Source organism: Vidua macroura, chromosome 2 (assembly GCF_024509145.1).
Source record: "Vidua macroura isolate BioBank_ID:100142 chromosome 2, ASM2450914v1, whole genome shotgun sequence".
Taxonomy (NCBI): Eukaryota; Metazoa; Chordata; class Aves; order Passeriformes; family Viduidae; genus Vidua; species Vidua macroura.
Genome location: NC_071572.1, coordinates 74587266 through 74608413, shown reverse-complemented (window position 1 = coordinate 74608413; position 21148 = coordinate 74587266). Strand labels below are relative to the sequence as shown.

Genomic DNA, 21148 nt, shown 5'->3' with positions numbered 1-21148 from the left:
ATGTGTGTTTTGGAAGTAGACAGTAGAAATACTTCTCCTCAAGGTGGTTTGTTTCCTCTTTGAGGCCTCTCTTTTCAGATCCAGAGCAAAGACTATGGAATGATCTGATTTAAAAGCTACAAAGGAAATCTGCCCAGTCATCAGACTGCTGAATAATACTACTGCATTTACAAAGCACTTTGGATTCAATAGTGGTTTATGGAGTTAGGGCTCAGCCCTACTCAACTGCACCTGCAGTGTTGCTTTAAACATCTGTATCAGTCTGGTAAGACCTGAGCTACTGAAGCAGGTGTAATGTTCAGACAGTGCACAGGAAGAACTTGAGGCTTCACTGAAAGGTGAAAAAAAACATTAAAGGCCAGACACCAAATAGTGTTAAATCAAATTAAATGGTGTTAAAATGGCTGCATAAGTGTCAGGAATTGGAAAGAAATTGTAGGGATTGTAGATGTGAGAGCCTGACATATGGTTCCTACAGCAGGATAAGCTCTAATTTTGGATAAAATGTCACCTGTTTTTTAGTGGCCATAAGTGAGAAGTATTTTAGCAGTGTATCTGTTCTGAATGCTCCAAGTGCCAGTATCAACATATATTAAACTCTCTAGATGAAGAAATTAAAAAGCAATATTTTTTGAAAAAAGAACCTCTGCTCCTTCCTCTGCTAACTCGTACTGCTGTGCTATTGTGGGCCTTATACTGAATAATCTTCTAAAATATTAACCGTTCATGCAGAATAGAATCTACAATTTTGAAGACACTGAGGTCTCAAATGTAGATACCCCTAGAGGGAAGCATTTTAGCAGTGTTCTTACCATGGATAGAATAAATTTTTTTTTCTCTCTCTCTCTTTTTTTTTTTTTCAGGGAGGTGTACCGGGTGACAGAAACCTTACAGAGAGAGAAGTCAGGACTATTGAAGCAGCTGGATTTTTTAAGGTAATGTTGATCTTCCAAAAACTTCTTCTATAATTCTAAAGAGGTCCATTAAAGGATGAAATATGTTGGGATATGTAGTGAGTGTAGGTATCAAGGTGTTCACAGTGGGGTGCCACAGGGCAGCCTCTGTGCCAGAGAGAAGCCAGGGCTTCTGGGAAAGCCAGTGCTTCTGGGAAAGCCTCAGTAAGAAAGGGTGGAAAACAGTGCAGCAGCTGGCAGAGAAGAGAGAAAAAAATGGGTGAAAAGCCCTTTAGACACTAAGGTCACTGAAGAAGGAGGGGTAGGAGGTGCTTCAGGCTCCACTGGAGCAGAGTCCCTTGTAGTCTGTGCAGAGTCAATACAAGAGCAGGAATTTGGTGCATGGAGAGGAGCCCATGCAGGGGCAGGTTTTCTGGCAGGAATTATGGCCCATGGAGGACCCATGCTGGAGCAGTCCATTCCTGAAGGATTATTCCCCATGTTAAAAAGGATCTGTGCTGGAGTTTGTGAAGGACTGTAACCTGTGTGAGGGAACTCACACTGGAGCAAGAAAACTGTGAGGAGGAAGGAGCTGCAGAAAGAAGCTGTTCTGGAGTGACCACAAGCCCCACTATTCCCCATCTCCTTGTGCCACTCAGGATTGGTTAAGGAGGTAGAAGAGCTGAGGGTATAGGAATGAAGTTGAGCCTGAGAAGAAAGGGGATTGTGGAGAAGGTGATTTTAGTTTTGTCTCAATTTCTCATCATCCTACAATTGAGTGTTTCATCTGTAGTGGGTAGCTGGTAAGTAACCTTCTTGTCTTTATCTTGGCCCATAAGCTTTTCCATGTTATTATCTTCCCTTGTTGTGTTGAGGAAGGAGAGTGAGAGAGTGGCTGGGTGTACATTTGGCAGCCAGTCAAAGTCAACTGCCACAGGATAATGACACAAAAATAGTAAAAATGGTTACAGTGGTTGGTTCTTGCATAGAGTAGAGGGTGGCACACAAAGCAAAGATATGCTTTGTTTACACAATTCAGTACTGTATGACAATCTCCTTTCCAAAAGTCAAATGTAAAACAGAGCAGCACTGAACAGCTCTAAGCTGATTCTGAGGTAGAAGCCTGGCTGCAGGAGCTTGCTGAAAGGCTCTGTTGCTTCTCAAGTGCTGGGAGTTGAGGCAAAATGAAGATTATTTCCCCAAAATATTTGTAAAATTATTCCAAAATGTACTTAGCTAACATTCCTTTATTGATAGATTTCAAGGTTTGGAGCTGTGTTCAGACACCTATAGCCCTCTTTTAAAGGTGAAGCAGTGCTGGGTTTTGTTTGCTCAGTGGTCAGTCAGTGTGGGCTGTAGGTTACACCTGCATCTAGACCTTCATTGGCTGCATTTCCTTCAGAAGGCCTCATTTTAAAGTTGCCTAAAAATTTCACAGGCTTGAGGAAAGGCTCTTTGCAGCATGTGTTTTCCATAGGCCACTCTGTGATCTTGCCTGCTGCAAATTTTGGGGACATAGATAGAAACATCTGGCAACAGAAGCTTTTTTCCATTCACCCTGGCTGCAGAGTCTCTCCAGTGGCCAGGCCAGCAACAGATGGAGACAATAGATGATGTACTAAGCAGGTGTGATGTCAGACCTGATCAGAGCTTGCTGATTGCCTGGAGTATCTGTTTCTTGACACTTTCATTGTTTCTGCACAAAGGATGGAAGATGAATGTTTTCCTAGGGTGACTTTTCTGTGGAAGCCACAATTGCAGCCCTCAGAGGGGCAGAACTGGCCTGCTCAGCCGTCAACAGATGAACAAGAGATGGTGTTCATTGCACCCTCTCCACATTAAGAGGTCATCTTTACTATGAAAACCATTAAACATTCTAATTTACGGTATGTGAAGGCATATTGACCACAAGTGATTTCTATGTGTTAAGGCATTTGTTTAGATGAAATATAGGAAGATCCCATCTGGCTTTAATCAGCATAGTCGTGCTGGAGAATCAATAGCCCAGACAAGGAGCTGGCTGAAGTGAGAATATAAATAAAGGGTGATGAAAGGTTTGCACTGCCAACTGTCCAGTCTGTCTGTTAGTGTGGAGTAGAAAAATCAGCAGTTCTAAATACTTGGCTTCAGTGTTTCTTTTGTTTGTGTTTTCTTTGCAGAGAGAGGAACAAACATCTCAAGGATGAACGTGACATATTTTTGCAGGTAACCAATTATTATTTTCAAACCCAATGTCGAGCATATGAGAACAGCTTCAAAAGAAGGGGAACAGAAGGCTGTGCAGGAGGTGGATTTTCATGCCACTTAAATCTTACTCTGTTCTTAATTTTTATTGTCTTCTTTTCTCACTTGAAAATAAGATTGTTTTAATTTGCTAAACAATTTTAAGAGCTACATGTTGAGAACTATAAAGTGGGAGCTATCTGAAGAGAGATGAATGTATTTTAGAAGAAACAAAGGATGCAATCATGAAAGGATGAAATATTGTAAAAATTGAACAATTAAATTGTGTTAATTTACCCAGTCAAGAGTCGGTAATATCCCGACACATTTATACAACAGTACAATAACTGGTGTACCTGAATCAGTACCTGAGTACCTCAGTATCTGAGACTGGGGTGAGAGCAGATCCTATTAACTTTTTAAGCAGCAGCAAAGAATGGACGCCTAAGATGTTCTAGAAGTACCCTGGTGTAAAGAGACTAACACCACTTAGTTTATATTTGCTTGTGTTCTTAGTCCTACAAGAACCTACTTGTGTAAAAAAAAAAAAAAAAAAAAAAAAAAAATTACTTTTTTTTCATGACATTGTGCTGTTTTCTTTACAAAACAGATGAATTTTTGCAGGATCTGGAGTTCTCTGTTCTGATTGTTTATCAATTGGAATTCTGAAGCATTTATACCTCTAGGATTGTCTTCTACATTTGTTCTTTCATTTGCATTGCATTATTAAGTATTTGGAATGAGGGTAGTTAACCATAACAAACACCAGAAGCTAATCAGTAAGAAGTATTCTGTATTTCTGCAGAAATGCAAAACAGCTGTTCCAAAAGCCAGCTGGAAGCAAAGATCAGGGTCTATCATTGGGAAATACATAGAGGGCAAGATGCTGCCAAACAGGTAGGAACTTTTTTTCATGTGTTCCCTGTTTGAGTATGATGAGACTTAGAGAAAGAATATGTGGAATGCTTCCTTTCTGATGCTTTTTAACTTTTTAAAGAGTATATTTCTAAAGTGTCTGTCACTATAAGATTACTGTGCTCATTAAGAAATTTCAAAATGAAGAGCCAAATTTTAACATAAAACAAGTGTGCTGTCTGCAAAGGCAAGAGATTTCCCCACTGTGGAAGGCTGTAGGCTGGGAGACACAAAAACTTGCCCATGAGCCTCTGTTAATGTGGTACAATTTTGAGTCTCCACTTGGACTTTTTTTATCCATATTAAGCAAACCCATGCCCCTCCTATCTACTAAAGAGAGAATCAGATTGCACATAGAAAGGATCTCTCTTGTGGGGGGGTTCCTTTATTCCTCCAGAATAGGAGTGAAGGTGGGAAAGGAGAAAGTCACAGTAGAGAAGTTTACTTTAGCTCTTCTGTGAGGTTAGAATTGATGTTAATCTATTATTTTCCATTCTGGTTCAGGTTTCTCCTGTAAGTTACTAGCTTTCCCATGATGAGCTGACTTTTCAGCAGACACTGGAATGACTCTTCTCTGCCTGCTATGACTAGTCAAAAAAAAGGGCGATTAAATTCAGTTATTCAGATTAAATTCAGAATAAAATAGCAGGTCCATTATATTTTTGTAATGTACTTTCTTTTTTTCCCTGTCTAGCCATTCATTTGAAGAAGATGATATTTTCAGTAATTCAAAGAGAAGGAATTCTGCTGGACTGAATGGAGTTGTCTCTGAAGAGCCTGATACTGGAGTCACTGGAGGAATGCCTAAAACATCACATCTCCAAAGAATAATATCAATTGAAGAAGATCACCTACCCCAGCTTCTTGACAGGCTGGTCGATAAGCAGCTGAGCAGATGGACTGGAGAAGACGAAAATACTTTTGAGACAGAAATGAATAACAAAGCCAGAGAGCAATCAATGGAACACTCATCATCATCTTCTAGAGAGCAGCCTGTAGGGAAGGAAACACTGTCAAATGTAAGAGGACAAAGGAGATCTCGCCTTGAGTAGAGTGTGAAGTTCTGGGCCCTATGATTTAAGGAGAATGTGAAGTCCTTGGATGCATCCAGAGGAGGGCCACAAGGCTGGTGGGAGGGCTGGAAAGTGTGTCCTTTGAGGAGTGGCTGAGGGCTCTGGGTTCGTCCAGTTTGCAAAAACAAGCTGAGGGACAACGCCCTTACTCTGCAGCTTCCTGAGGAGGGGAAGGGGAGAGGGAGGTGCTGATCCCTTCTCCCTGGGATCCAGCAATAGGACGTGTGGGAATAGTTCAAAGCTGCCTCAGGGGAGGTGCATTAGGAAGCATTTCTTTAGTAAGAGGGTGGTCAGACACAGGAATGGACTTCCTAGGGAAGTGGTCCACGCCACAAGTCTGTCAGTGTTTAAGAGGCTTTTTGATAATGCTCTTCAAAACATGCTTTAACTTTTGGTCAGCCCTGAAGTGGTCAGGGAGTTGGACTAGGTCACTGTAGGTCCCATTGAACTGGAACTCTTCTGTTCTATTCTATTCTGAAAGACCTTGGGTACCGTGAAGTGGTGTCAAAGTTAACGCGTTATTCCTAGAATCTAAAATTATTTAGTTTTCTTTCTTTAAGTTGAAGCGTGACAAATTAAGCCATTTCATGAAGTGGAGGATGAAAATGTACTGCAAACAAGTGCTGAGGGTGCAAAGAAGGGAAACTCAACCTGAAGGAGTGGTAACTGCAGACAATGTGTGCGTAGATTTACATTTGAAGGAATGTTTAGGGAAAGTAAAGTTAAGTGTTGTAATAGTAATAGATGATACAATAAGACCCAGTGGAAGGCAGAAATAGTCTTAAAAAAGAAGCGTTTTTTTTTTTTAATTGGTTGTTTGTTTCTGGGTAAAAACCCCAGTTTTTTGTTTGGGTTTTTTTGTTTGTTTGTTTTGTTGTTTTGTTTGTGTTTTTTTTTTTTTTTTTTTTTTTTTTTTTTTTTTTTTTTTTTTTTGTTGTTTCTTTTTTTCCCACAAGGTGATATTTCTCATATTCTGGAACTTTTAAGTCAGCTATGGTAGCTGTTACATTATCTGAGAAATAATGAGAGGATTATCATTACTTTTTAATTATGATTGAAAATACTTTTATTTAGCAAATCAAAATCCTATATTTTTTCAGCTCTAGCTTGTATATGCATGTTAGCAATGAATTCACCATTCAGTAATAATCCTTAAAACAGTATGCTGGAAGGTACATTTCTTTGGAGTCTAAAGTTCTTTTTGCACTGCTATTACTTCAGAGCTTGTTTTCTAATTTTAGAATCATTGTTAAGGATTACTCATTTTTAGATTCTTGAAGCACATATTAAAAAGATTAAAGTATAGGAAAAATTGGTTTGCTTGGTCATAATTATATGGTTCTTTTAGAAGAAGCAAGCATATCTTAAAAATTATGATAGAATTATGCCATGGTTACATAATAATTTCTAAGTGGTACCTTTTAATAAAACATTGAGGGTACAGAAAAAGCTTCATATTTTGAAATTGTTTAATTCAGTGCATGCTTTTTGCTTGCTGTATGACTTATTTTGTGTCACATTTTCAAAGCATGGCATCACTGGACTTTAGGATGACAAAAGCCAAGTAGATCATCCTATCCAGCTAGGACAAGCCTGAAGGAATATATTAAATACCTGAAGGAACCCTAATGGAAATTAAAGCAGGATTTTCTGTTCAAAACTTATGCATAAGATTCACTTTCTATATGGAATATGAACCATTATGTTTATACCTGTAATCTCCCACATTTGTGTTAAATTGTACAAAAGCTGGGTGTGTTACTTTACCTGGATACTTTTTGTATAAAGGCTACTCAAAAGACACACCTAGGAAAGACTTTTTCAGACTGCATTGTAAACTAAAATAAATTTTCATCCTACTGCTATTCCATTTTCCCATCAGCCCTTTGTTGAAGCAGACTGTGGAGTAGCTTATCCCCTAGCATAGTGTTCACATGCAGATTTATAATCAAGTTTGATTATTAAGGTTATTTTCATGACTTGACTTGATATATCTTAGTGGAAAATGGCTTCTTATTTTGCGCTGAAGACCTCTGGGGTCTTGAGTCTTAGTGCTACTGGAGTGTGTATGACCACCAGGGACAAAGTATTTCAGGTCATGTAGTCCGTATATTTGGCTATGGTTCTCAGAAGCACTGTGATAATACTGCCAAGCTGATGATTGTATGTTAGCTTGTTTTATTTCCCAGAGCACACAGACTAATAAGCTGGAAATGGTTTTCATCAGGACTGAGAATGTGCTTTGTATAAATGCATGCGTGCTACTAGTAGCCTATAGTTGCCGTGGGGTTTAGAATTTTAATAGAACAGAAAAATAAGAAACCCCTCTATAATTGAGGTGGGCTATAAGCCCAGCTCATGAAAGAGATGTGTATTTTTTGTCCCCAAAATTTACAGCATGAATGATTTTTTTTTTTACATGAAGGGAGACAGCAGCTCAAGCCTTTGTTGTTTGGGTTTTTTTGCCCCATCAAGAGCAACACTCTATTTCTTCTTATTTCTCTAAGACTTCTGTATATTTGTAGAAAACACTTCCAAGTGCAGACTTCAATGTCTCATTCAAAGGACTGTCGGGCAGCGAATTCAGTTCTTATGTCTTCATGAAAACATGGATCCTGCACATCATATGACTGGCAGAGGGCCTTTCCCTCCTTTCCCTCCTTTCCCTCCTTTCCCTCCTTTCCCTCCTTTCCCTCCTTTCCCTCCTCACAACCCACACCTTAACAAGCTAATGTCAGGACCATCCATGATCTTGCTCTCCTTCTGCAGCATTGAAAGCAAATTTTCTATCTCCGTCTTCCTTCAACTTTACACAAAATAGAAGAGACCACCAAGGGCACCCCCTGCAAACCAGCTGGTGCTACAGAGTGCTTCCCTAAGCAACTCCTGATTTACATACAAAAGAATGATGACCTACTTGATAGAGGATATAAATACTCTCTCCAGCATCCACTTAGTTTAGCCTGCAGTAAACAGAACCTGGATAAGCAGAACAAATTGTTGTTCCTTCTGTTTAAAAAGCGAAATGACAGAAACATAGCTGAATGTTTACAGCCTGATTAACTGATGTAATTCTCTGTCTGTGTCTTTTCTCCATGCTTCTGCCTGTAATGTTAAACAGATGTAGAAATGAAGTAATTGGATGGAAATTCTTGGCTCTATGTTAGTAGCAGAAGAACCTGATGGCATAAGGCAAAAAATTATGACTTTGCTTCTGTTATCGAGATGAAGATGTGCTGCTTCCTCTGTGTCACTGGTATAGGATGAAGCTACTGAACAGAGCTGTGTGAAGCTTTATAAATTTTGATTTGTGGCCATGAACATAAACTGGTTTATTTTGTCAGTTTCATGTAAAGGTTCATATCAAGTATACTTCCAGAGATCAGTGCAAATCATTGCACTTCGGATGATCTGGAATGATGCATGGCAAACATCTGAAATGCTGAGTTATTTTAAGAAACAGAATATTGCTTCATGAGTAATGAAGAAAATGATAGGATAAAATCTATTATTTTCCCCATATCTGCCTTAAACTGGAGAGGCAACAGGATTTATGGAACAGTTGGAGGCTAATTTTTGCTCTTAATTGAAGGAGGAGAGAATAAACTCTGTCCCAGAGCGCTTATTCAAGATCGTTTTTGTCGGCAATTCAAGTGTTGGAAAGACTTCATTCTTAAGAAGATTTTGTGAAGATCGTTTCTTCCCAGGAACAGCTGCTACTGTTGGTAAGTTTAATAATATAACTATTATTATTTTTGTTCTGACAGTACTTAACAGTTTCTAAGGGATCAGGCCTTGTATTATAAAACAGAAACATACAGATGTTGTAAAAGTAGGACATGCAAAGTAAGTTCTCCTAAACTGGAAAGCATATAATTGATGGAGAGGTTTCAGAGTAGATTTTGTACTGAAATCCTGGCCAGCACTGAGATAAATCAGAAAAAATCTACTGGTTTCTGTGAAGCTAGAATTTCCTTGTAGATCTCACAGTTCTGAAACAGATATCCTGTACTCTGGACTGCACTGTACTAATGATCCCACCTTCATATCTCATTGCTATCCCTCTAAGTAATCTGATTTTGTTTTAGAGAGAAAGTAGAATCACCTATTTGAAGATTTATACTAATCATTATTACTAAGCATTTATACTAATCATATATTTATGATTTATACTAATCATATATTACTAAGCATTATACTAATCATCAAAAAATATTTCAGACCAGTGTTTCCAAAGCCAAAATTTTCAAAGCCTACCTTCCTACCTTGCCTGAAGTTGTAGACCAAGCTTTCAAAAGTCAGATACAAAATTGTTACAAGAACTCAAGTATAGGTTATTGCAATGCAGCTGGGTTAAATGACCAGATTCTTTTTGCTTAGCCTATATTGAGACCTTACTTATTCTGCAGGATATATGAAATTAAACATACCAACTTCAAGGTAAGCTTAGTAATGTCCTAGTTTTTTACTGACTGTATCTTCATTAACTGGAATGGGAGCTTGGGCACCTATCTGCAGTTGTCTGTTCATGTCTCCTATAAACTTAAAGGTTGTGTCCTGTCCATGTTGTCCTGTAATTGGCTGATACACTTCTCTACACTCTGAGGTCTTACACAGTATGTGCAGTTTTCCAGAGGAAAGACACACGGATAAGGCTGTACTTTTTCCTCTTTTGGCTGGTCATCCAGGGTTCTTGCAAAGAAAATGGCAAGAAGACATTTGTTATAGCTTTGATTTAGTGTTCACATCAATGAGTTTCACAGGTGTGGGCTATGGCTGGCAAGGTACAGACAATGGAAAAGTCAAGTGAACAATATGGAGAGGAGTGTTCTCAATGAATTTCTACAGTGTGGAAACCCAGGGCACCAGGAATATTTTTCTGTCTGCTCTGGGGTGTCCTGACCCGCAGGTCAGCACTGACTTTGACCCTCATTCATGGAGAAAACTTCCAAAGCCTCAGGGTAAACTAGAAACCACAAAAGTGTGAAATAGATGGTAGAGATTGTAAAGAGTAGTGTAGTATGTCACATGGGTGAGAAATTTAGGTTTTAGGATTTTTAGTATGTTATAGATGGGTTCAAGATGGAGGATATAGGGTGTTGTCTTAAGTTCCCTTCTTCTTTCTTCTTCTTCCTCTTTCTTCTTGGGTTCAGGTGGTATCTTGTAATTGGGTAGAAAAATCCACATTGCAGGTCTTTAGGGGTCAGTTACTGGGTTAGAAAGGAAAATAATTTAGGTGTCACTCCTTAATTGGGTAGCTTAGTTTTTGATTAGACTTAAAAGGCCTTGTAACAAGAGATTGTTGCCATTGTTGTGCTGTTTTTCCTGCACGCAGAGTCTGGTGCAGACAAGCGTGCTGAAGTTTTGATAAGATAACAATAAACAGAAGCTGAAGACCGAAAAAGTCCAATGCATCTCTTGTTCCTGACACAGAACTGCTCCAGGAGGGTCTCCCCTGCCAGGGGAGCCCCCAGGGAATTGCCCAACTTGGCAATTTGGGGCCCACAAACTCACACTGCAGATTAGTTCAAACTTCTTTCCTTGAGATACAAGCAATAGATATATCCTCCATACAGGTTTTTAATTGCCTATTGAAGGAATGCAGGCATAGATGCTTCTCCATTAATGACACTGGGAAAAATCCCATTTTTTTAAACATGGCCCCAAAGATACTGTTGCTGACCTACTGAGATCCCTTCTAACCTGAATTATTCAATGATTCTATGATTTTATGATACAGTTCAATGTGATACAAAAAAAATGTAGGTTGTCATTAGGAGGAGGTAGTGATTGAATAATATTTTAAACTCTAATTATTGTTATAAATATCCAGAAAATATTTACATCTTCACAGGTTAGAGGAATTGGGAGAGGATTAATTGAAAAGTTTAAATAAATGAATGTTTATGTCCACTAACCTAAGGGAAGTGAGCTCATCTTCTATGTTATAAATAGGGGAAGAGGTTTTCCACGTATTCAGTGGAAATAATTTTGGGTTCTACTGTTCCCTGTGCCATGCCTGTGTTTTTCCACTAACTGTGGAAGGCTCGCATGTGGTTAGCTCAGATTAAACTAACACATTTCACACAACTGATGTCATACAGTGAATTCCAGGCTAAATGGCTTAGACTGCTGTGGACTGTCAGATGGCCCATTGACTCATGTTCTGTGATTTGGGAAGTGACTTATCTAGCATATTTTACAAAACTGAACTACTCTACTACCATTCAGTAGTACCATTTTCAGTAGTACCATTCAGTAATACCATTTTATTGCTGGAGGACTTCAAGCAAATAAAAGCTCTTGTTCTGTGATAGCTGGAGACTCTGGACATAATTTTTAATGCAGTGCCTATCTTCTTACTGTCCTGGAATTGTTGCTATTTGCTGGATCCAGTTTTCAAAGATCAAACAGCTTGTTAAGAGACAGCTTACCTTGCATTTCTGTTGCAGGTGTGGATTACAACGTGAGAACTGTCACAGTAGATCACACCCAGGTAGCGCTGCAGCTCTGGGACACAGCTGGCCAGGAACGGTGAGGAAGGTTCTCTTGTGGTTCAACCCTGGTTGTCAGCCCAGCTGTGTAGCTGCTCCCTCACTCCCCCGTCTGCTGGGATGGAGGAGGGAATTGGAAGGATGGAGGTGGCAAAACTCCTTGTTTGAAATGAAGACAGTGTGATGAAATTTAACTTCATGCCAGTCAAAACCTGTACGCATTTTACGGTCTCACTTCCTTGAATCATCTGTTTGAAGATCATTAAGTGTGGACCTAATCCTGCTTCTTGGGGGAGGAACAAATATAGGAGCATTCCTAATAGAACCAGTAGATTCACAGTTTAGCTCATTCCCTTGCAGCACTAATTAAACTCTGAAAAGTTTAGTGTTGCACTGTTTCTTTAAGAGGAAGACTGATTTTAAAATGCACCTAGAATTATTTCTATATCAGAAAATACCTTAATGGATAAAAAAGAGGAGTTTATTTTTTTTTTTTTATTAAAGCAATACCATTGTAATAGAACTCCAGGTTTTTCTAAGATTTCAGTGGTCATTTCCTTCCCCATCTCCTCACCTACTGTGTAATTTTCTATTACTATTTCTAAAAGCAAGGATGATAATGACAATCTGCGTTTTCTACATGAAGCTTTGGAAAAAGACCTAGCTAGCTTTAGAAGAGCACTTAGTGAGGGGGAAATTTCTGCTCCAAGCTTAAAATGAAAGAGGTGAGAGAAGGTGAGATATGCAGCTAATTATCCTGCCTAACCCAGAATCAGTTAAAGAAGGCAGGGGGAGCTTTTCCAAACACTTTCTTTTAAAGCATTCTTTTATTTTTTTTCCCAAATAATTTATTTGCCTTTGTATGGAAGAATTACTATAAATTTTAACTTGTCAGATTGTTGCTTTTGTTGAAGAGAGGTGTAACCAGATTCCTACTTGTAGGTACCGAAGCATTACCAAGCAGTTTTTCAGAAAAGCTGATGGTGTCATTGTGATGTATGATATAACAGCAAAAGACACATTCACATCTGTCAAGCAGTGGCTGATAAGCATTGAGGTAACTTGGCATAACTTGAAATCCAAACCCTCATGTCAATTTCTACTTTCTTCTGAACAAGGGCTATTAGCAGGGTAAAACAGAGAGCACCATATTCTTGTGTTGTCACAATTACATTTTTGCTTGTGAGTTTGGTCTGCACTGTTGCCAGTGAAGTTGTTTTTCATCTCTATTTCTACAGAAAAAAAATCATAGTTCCAGGCTTTTAACGACTTTGAATGAGTGGTGGGAAAATCTCAGCATGGAGTCCTCCGATTTCTCACAAAGAGAGCTTAGCTGATGACCCAAACTGCTAGCACTGAGAGGTGTTTTGGATCAGTGATGGTGATCTGGTGATCACTGATGATCACTAGCATTTGATAACCAAGTGTGTAGCTCGTGGAAAATAGACTATATTGTGAACATAAGCCATAAACTTAGAGCTATGTAATCCACAGTAGCGCTGTGAAACAGCCTTGTAAAAGACAGTTCAGTTTCCTGGGGATCATCCTTTCAACCACTTGAAAAGAAAATTGTATGAAGAGCATAAGCAATGGAATCTGCTTGTGGCCAGAACAAAGAGTAAAAATAAAACTGAGGCAGCTGCCACAAAGGGCTGACTTGTGGCAAGAATGAAGCGTGACTTCCTGTTTGCACACTGGAAAGTAAGGGACAAATCAATCTGCAAAGATCATTTAGTCTGATTTTATTGGGCATGTGCTCTAGTATAACACACTGTTTTCCAGAATAGCCAAGAGGTGGCTTTGGGAGTTCAGATTAGGACTCAGTCATTTAAATGCCTCCAAACACTCATAGTTATTCCAGATATGAGTAGCCTTACTGAAGTACTGTTAGCATGCATTTGGGAAGAACAGGCCCGTGCTAATCACATGATCTTAATAATTCAGTGTTGTGTTTTAATTCAGTATGGTAAAAGCTAGAGGAGCATTGCTGATTTTGATTCAGAAAAATGGAATACAGTGGTCAAAACTTTTTTCCAAGCTCTAATAGTTCACTCTTCTTTACTAACTAATTTTTGTTTGCTGCGAACTGTTGCTAAGTTGGACATACTGCCAAGTCCCTTTACTGCTGTAGCATTCAGCCCACCTAATGAAAGCACTCACTGTGATAATTATAACCCTTTTCAGAATGGATTTTGATTTCTGTCTGTTCTGTGTATTTTTAGGGGCCTATTCTGTGTATTTCTTCACTATTTTGTGTAATTCATTTGGCATAATAGTACCCAGGTGTTGCCATTATTTTTCCTGGCCGTGTAATTAGAAAAGCAGTGACTGTAAACACATAATATCTGAGCCTGTGTAGCATGGTGGTTTTCTCTCTTCCATTTTAATATAAAGTCTAATGAGCTTCTGTGCTTTTATTTAAAAAAATCCCTAGTCAGTGTAATCTTAGCATTATGTCTTTTTCATGTCTTTTATCCAGCTTCAATTCCTGACATGTTTGTAAGCAAAGTGGCACATACCTGGTTTGTGTGAAGTCTTAAATGTCTTGTTAGAGTGTGACATTTGTTAGCTTTTATCCTCTTCATCTGTGATCTTTTGAATTCAGTACTTCATTTGATATTTGCTGTTTATTCTGCAGGAGGCAACTGGGGAGAATGTGCCTGTTCTTTTGTTGGGTAACAAAACCGATAACGAAAAGGAGCGCGAGGTCCCGATGGGAATGGGAGACCATCTTGCAAAGGTACTGTACTTTGGGAACTCCTTACAAGGCTTGAAGGTGAAGATTTTAAAATGGAGTCTCAATGTGTCTAAATTCATAGAAACACAGATTAATCTTAGTCAGACAGTTGTCTTTAAGGATTAGGAACTCCGTCACACTCTTCAATTCAGCTTTCAGTGATGTGTTGATAATTATAGTACTTACAACGTTGCTGAGATAAAGAGAACACCCTAAAACCAAACCAATCATGTAACAAACCCTAAACCAAACCAAAAAGTGAGTGGAGAAGAAAAATATTTAAGAATTCACTCCCATTGTGTCTCCTCTCTCTTTGTTTTGTCTTTTTCTCTATTTCTTTTCCTTGCTGCTTCTTTTCTCTCTCTTTTTTACTCCCTTTTCTCTGTGAAAGGATTCTTAACATAGAGATAATTTGGGGACCTTTTCTCCCTCCTACCTCCTGTAAAACCAAAGAAGACCATCTGTTACTCCTGTGGTAGGAGTAGAAAACATGTTTACTTTTAGTAACTTTCCATCAAGGAGATAAAATAAGTAGAGTTAACAGTCTGAGAGCACTGGTGATCCATGGGCATAATTTAAGCAATCAAGAGACTGCAAATACCAGATACTTGTTTATATTCTTGTGTACCATGCCCATCAATTTTTCTTTTGAATCTCTTTTTATAGTGCTTATAGTTTGAACATTAATGCCTGCAGAGTATTCATTTATTTAGAAGTAAGTAATTGAAATACTGCTGAAATATTCACCGAACTGTTAGGAATACACCTAAATTAAACACTGTGCTGGATTTCATATATTTACCTCTTTTGCCTTGAAAATAGATTTGCTGCCAGTAATAAAAAGGGTATTTTCAAAATTTGAAGTGCAGCTGAATTGTTCTTCTGGGAAAAAAGTATTGTTCTTCCAGGTGCTGCTAGGCACCTCTCTGCAACTGAAAGAATTGGGGCCAGATCTCTTTTTATCTTATTTTGATTATTCACATAGCCTTTTGAAATTTTACCTCCCTATTCAGGTTTTTGTCCATTATTTGGTTTTTGTCGGAGAGGATTATCAGCCTTGAACTTCATCCCCCGAAGGTTCTCCCTTTAGGAAATCAGCTCTGTTTTCTTGTGTGCATGGAAATGCAAATAACTTTGTGACTCTGGAGGGAAGGAGGGAGTCCAGGGTGTAACACTGAATCCTTCTGTGAAAAAACAAGTGACACATAAATGCTAAATGGACAGAGAGTAGGTGTCTTGCATGTCATCTTGCTCTAAAAAAACTACTAGTAAAACAAAGATGAATCATTCTAGTATATAGAGCTCACAGCCCACCAGGCTGTTAATTCTAACATGTCATGCAAGAAAATAAAATGTTTTGCATAAGTAAAATAAAAAGTTGTCAAATAAGATGGTTATAATCAAATGAATGGATCGGGATGAATCACTTGAATGTTTGAATGTGCTGCCTGAGGTAGTTAAGAGAAGGAGTGATTAATGGCAATAGATTAGTTGAAAAGTAGCATAGATATAATTAAATTATAACAATTTGCTTGCTGAGCTAATAATAACCATGAATTTTAATGAAATATTAATTCTTGCTAAATGGCCGTGTAATTCCTGTGAAACCACATACCACTGTCTATGTTAGTGTATACAGCTGAGTTACTTATTTTGTGAATAATCCAATGAATTACTCAGAAATGATCCCAAACACACAGGGCTAGATGCTGAGCTGATACTAATTTGTATAGCCATATTTGGTGAAAACAAGCTCTTCTTGTGCAAAGAATCCGTTTAGCCTGTTGGCCCTGAAGTCCAGCAGTTTTAAGGACCGTTTCCGTGTCTCACAGGATGGGGTTGGTTTTACCCAGTTTTTTCTATAGTCAGAAAGGAACATAACTTCTCTGCAAGGTGGGCAGCACAATTCATTTTTAAAAGGAATAATGGTAGCCTGAAGGGAGTTGTCATTTGAGAAGACTTGTAGTTCCAGTACATTTGTTATACCATGTGAAAAGGAAGAATAGAATGAGCGCGGGGATTGTGGAAGTCCATTTGACTTGTTTTAGCAGAGGATCCAGAAGGAACACTCCATATAACAAATTTCTCTTTAGCTTAGCTTGATACAGTGATCAAGAGTTTGTATGAACACAAGAGAGAGTATTTAGATCATATTGTGAGTGTCCAGGAACAGCCAAGGTTCTGTTTGAGTAGAGAAGTGTAAGCATTGCCAATTATTTAAATAAAATGCCTTATGATAAAGGTGCTGCTCAGGCATGCTTATATCCACATGATTTTATTTTTGCCCTGCATGTACTTCCTGAGTGATCTTAAATGGGTCAATAAACCCTTCTCTATCACTGTTCTTCAGCTATAAAATAAGATAATAATGCCTTGTCTGCCTTGGCTTTGCAGAGTATATGTGCTTCATGGAATGAGGACTGTTTCTGTGTATTCATACTTTGTCAACCTGTCAGTGTCATTCTTACACAAATACTGCTAATGAGGAAGCTATTCTCAGAGTGATGTTACTTTACAGGACAGAAAATTGCCCAGCTCTCTCTGTTAATAATTCATTTTCCTCCCTATTCTTTAGATGTCTGCTGATTTGTAGGTAAGTTTTTAAAATGAAGTAATTGCCAGTGGTCTCCAAGGTTCAGTAGCTGATTCCTGGATGGAGATGGATGGCATTTCCTAGCTCAATAATTATATGTGTCCTGCCTGTTCTTAGTTTGTGATCCTTGTGTAGTCTGTCAATTAAAATTTCCTCTTTGAATCAGGCAAATGGCATGTTGTATTTCCAGACTATCTCCCCTTTGAGAAAAGAACCTTTTTGCTAGACTGAGAGAATTAAGCACTCATTATCAAATGCGTTTAAATTGTTATCTTTCCATCCAAGCAATTTGTTGAAAAATCCATTCAGATTTATGCCAGCATAAATGAGGTTTTCACTGAGAGTTCTCCTCTAGTGACATTCTGTTGTATGTGGGGAAGATGTTGGAGTAGTACCCCTCTCAGTTTGACTGACATGAAATACCTATAAACTGACCACAGCAGGTTTTCTATTAGAGTTCTGATCAGCAGAGCAGAAAAAGAGAGTGTAATTTTTATTTCAGGCTTCTGTTTGCATGGCTAGCAAGAAATTTGATCTGGTCAAATTTTATCTTAAAAATTTTCTAAGAAAAGCAAGAGAATCATAGGGTTGCATTATTGCAAATGTTATATATGTTTAAAAAATTTGATAAAATGTCTATTCAACACAAACATTGCCTGATTTCTTCTTTCTCTGCTTTTCTGTGCTTATCTGGTCATCAAGAAATTATTGCATGATGTTCAGTCCTGTTTTTCATTGGAACAAACAATATAACCATTGACAACATATACAAAACTGACACTGGGTAACTCTAAAAGCACTTTTTTTAGAGCTGCTAAAATAAACTACTGTATTTATGGAATTCTTTTCCCCACTTTTTGTCTCTGAAATTCCATGAAGATGACAAAAATTTCCAAAAGTTGTGCAATTCTGGAAGCATAGTATATAGAGAAAAAAGAAATCAAACCAAAACAGAAATACCTAGCCCTCTTAATGGAAAGTTTTGAAAACTGAATTATAAGTGTCTTCTGAAGGGTGGTTAAATACGTATAAGTGCAGTAACCAGAGTTAATAACAAACAAATGAAACTCTGCAGATGTGATTGTAATTTTCTAAGGTACTGACTTACTTGCTTGAATTTTAAGCTACTGCTATAAATAGCAATAAGACACAGAGACAAGTGGAAAGTGTATAGAAATTTGAAATCTGGATGGGTAAAAGGATAGGTAGTAATACCACAGAGGCAATGTAGGTGACCTTCATTGTAGTAGGTTGTGAAAGTAGACAGATCCCAGTTTTGGAGGATAACCTGTCATTCCCTTTCAAACTTCTCTGCCATCAGAACTGCCAGGTCAGGCTCTTGTGCAGATGATCTCTTGCTTTTGCATTTATAAGACTTCAGCTGAAGGGCTGAGAATCTCTCCCAAGACTTGATCATTTACCCACTATTCCTAATTACAAATCTCCCAGTGGAGTACAAACTGAAAGATGCAGGCTGACTGTGAAAGAAGGTGCAGAAAAAATTCACAAGTGCAAAAAGATGAAAGAAGAGTTACTGGAATTCTTTTCACCTGCTTTGTCCAGCACTCAGTGATGTGGGAATTGCTTGATCATCACAAGGGAAGTTCACAAGACTTAGTACCTTACAAGATCTGGTTTCATTTGAGCTCTTATATCAAAAGATATTCTACAGAAAAAAATATCTGCTAAGAGAAGCATATAGTTGTTACTTGTGAGGCACACTTGGACTTCTTTTGTTACTCTTTACTGTTATCTCTAGAATTAAAATCCTACAATAATCTATTTCTCCTTCTTTATTTTCATATTTCAGTGTATTTATGTTGCTCCTTTTACAGCTGGAGTGAGACATTGTGCAAAAGTAATTGGAATTGTCTTTTTCTTTGATTGTAGGATTACAATTTAATTTTCTATGAATGCAGTGCATATTCTGGGTACAATGTGGAAAATTCTGTGCTTCACTTAGCTAGGTAAGAAGAAAACACTGAGTTTTTTATATGCCTGACTGCCCTGTAACTGATGACATTGTGAATTTTCTTTGTTTAATTAGTATGATATGATATGATAATATTATTATTAGTTTTATATTTATTAGTTATAGAAACTCAGGGTGGTGAAATATTTGTTGCTTTTAAACTGCTCTGTAGCCTGACCCTGTTGCTCTGACTGAGACTTGCTCAGGTTCATAGAGTTAGGCTGGTGAAACTCTGCATAGATCCAGAAACATCTGGATTGTTGCTAGGAAAGCTGAGGGCCTTGGCTGTTGTGATAATTCTTGCAAGAATTTCCTGAAGGTTTGGAGAAATATACTTGAAAATGGATGCTGCTGACTCCTTGCAGCAGGACATTGGGTATGCTTCCTTCTTCACTCTGCTCATTACAGCTCAAATTCTGCTGTCTGCCTGGGGGCTGGAGACAGGAAGAAGTGGATTTTTTGAAGTTATGTAAAAGGTAGAGGTAAAGATTCAGGAAAATATGGACTCTCTGAACTACTTACAGAGGTGAAGACACTGGTAATGAGTTGGCAAATCTCTAATATTGTTGCTGAAATCAGTGACATTTTGTGAAAGCGTCGGTAATTGATAGCTGTCTAGGCAGCAAGATTAGTTTTAGTTTTGTTCCGGCCTTACAAGTAATTAATGAAAGTCACTGTTTTGAGTCTGTGTAATATGCAATAAATGTTAACAATCAGCACTAACCAATTTTTTCTAACGAAATGTACAAAAGCAGTGGTGTGATAGGGCCACCATAATTGTACTTTTTTGCTTGTTTGTTAGTTCACAAAATTTTGTCATCTGTTAAATCTCTGGACAATTTTATACTCTTGGGAAAATGTTTTTTTGTTCAATCTCTTGTGGGTTGTATTGATTTTTTTTCTTAGAAGTATTCTTTCTTTGCCCCAGGATTTTAAAAGAACATGAAGATAAAGTGAAAGAGAAAACCATCGAACTTCAATCTGATACAAACAAAAAGTCATGCTGTATGAAGCAATAAAACACTGAAGCATGTTTAGACAAGTCATACATTTATACAACACTACCTGGTACTATCAGATTTGCTTTTACCTTCCAAACATTTCTTCTGCTGTGTTCTGACTGTAGGTGTAAGTGAAAATTAAAATCTTTATATGATCTGATCTTGCTTTTATAAATATTGTTCTTTAGTTAATTGACAGTGTATTTGGAGCAGTAACAGTCTTTTATTCTGTTTGATGCCTAACACCACTGAATCCTGCTTTGTCATCAGGCTTGTAGAAGCTGCCACATTATTAATAAGAAGAAATAATTTTATGGGAAGAAAACTATTTGAATATGAAGTAAATTCCTACTTGTGTGAATAACCCATCCTATGAATACTGCTTATTTCATTTCTGTTCAGACCCTTAGATCTTGATTTTGTGCTAAGCTCTCTTTGCAGTTTTTTAAAAATTGACATAGGTGTAGTTGTTTGTATTCAAAACATATTAAGGCTGACTGAACAGCTCTTTGTCTCCAAAAGTCTGTCACAGGAGGTGTCATAGAAAATTTTGAAAGTAGAATTTTCAGAAACAGTGGATCTTATTTTGAGGAAGATTTTGAAAAACTTACCAGCATTTAAAAATCTGAGTGAAAAATCTCACTTAAATTCAGTGAGATATTGCTCTTTTAGCAATGCTAAGAAAAAATGCCTCCTCATATAGTTAAACACGACTGCTTTTTCAAAAGCAGCTGCTACACAACATTCCTCCAGGGCCTGATAGCACTGAGACACAGTTTACCCATGGGGATGCATTTTAGAAAATCATGGCCCATCCCGGATCATAAGAAATGCAGATGTCAATTATCTTTGGAAGCTTTTGTGGAATGTAAATGAAAATAAGGAATTTGAGAGTGTGTCACCCAGCCACCACATGATCAACAGTTATTCCTAGTGGGATATGTCTTCACTGCATCCAGCTAATGTGGTAAGCATTCAAGAACAGGTATTCACAATGGTGAGCTTTTGGGGAAAGTGGAAGCATGGCATGATTTATTTCATTAAAATATCACGTAAGATAGTAGATTTCATTATTTAAAATTGTTACAGACATTATGTTTTTAATCCATTTTCTAAATGTTTTAAAAAAGTTATTTTTCATTTAACTAATGAATCAATTTGAAACTAAAGATGAATGTTAAGCATTATCTTAATAAGTAACTATTTTTGGATAAAAACTTTGTTAGTAATTAATTGTTCTCTTGGAA

The 21148-nt window shown here is 37.8% G+C and overlaps 1 protein-coding gene across 1 annotated transcript in view; it reads left to right on the top strand.

Annotated features, from left to right (window-relative positions):
- CRACR2A (calcium release activated channel regulator 2A) overlaps positions 1-20236 on the top strand; it is a 53198-nt gene extending 32962 nt beyond the window's left edge. The window contains exons 9-18 of the mRNA XM_053970682.1: positions 864-935; positions 3053-3098; positions 3922-4013; positions 4726-5050; positions 8697-8829; positions 11557-11638; positions 12541-12655; positions 14237-14338; positions 18819-18895; positions 19829-20236. Coding sequence (XP_053826657.1) covers positions 864-935; positions 3053-3098; positions 3922-4013; positions 4726-5050; positions 8697-8829; positions 11557-11638; positions 12541-12655; positions 14237-14338; positions 18819-18895; positions 19829-19919 — 1135 coding nt within the window. The 3' untranslated portion in view covers positions 19920-20236. The remainder of the gene's footprint in view (positions 1-863; positions 936-3052; positions 3099-3921; positions 4014-4725; positions 5051-8696; positions 8830-11556; positions 11639-12540; positions 12656-14236; positions 14339-18818; positions 18896-19828) is intronic.
- Positions 20237-21148: the final 912 nt, after the last annotated feature.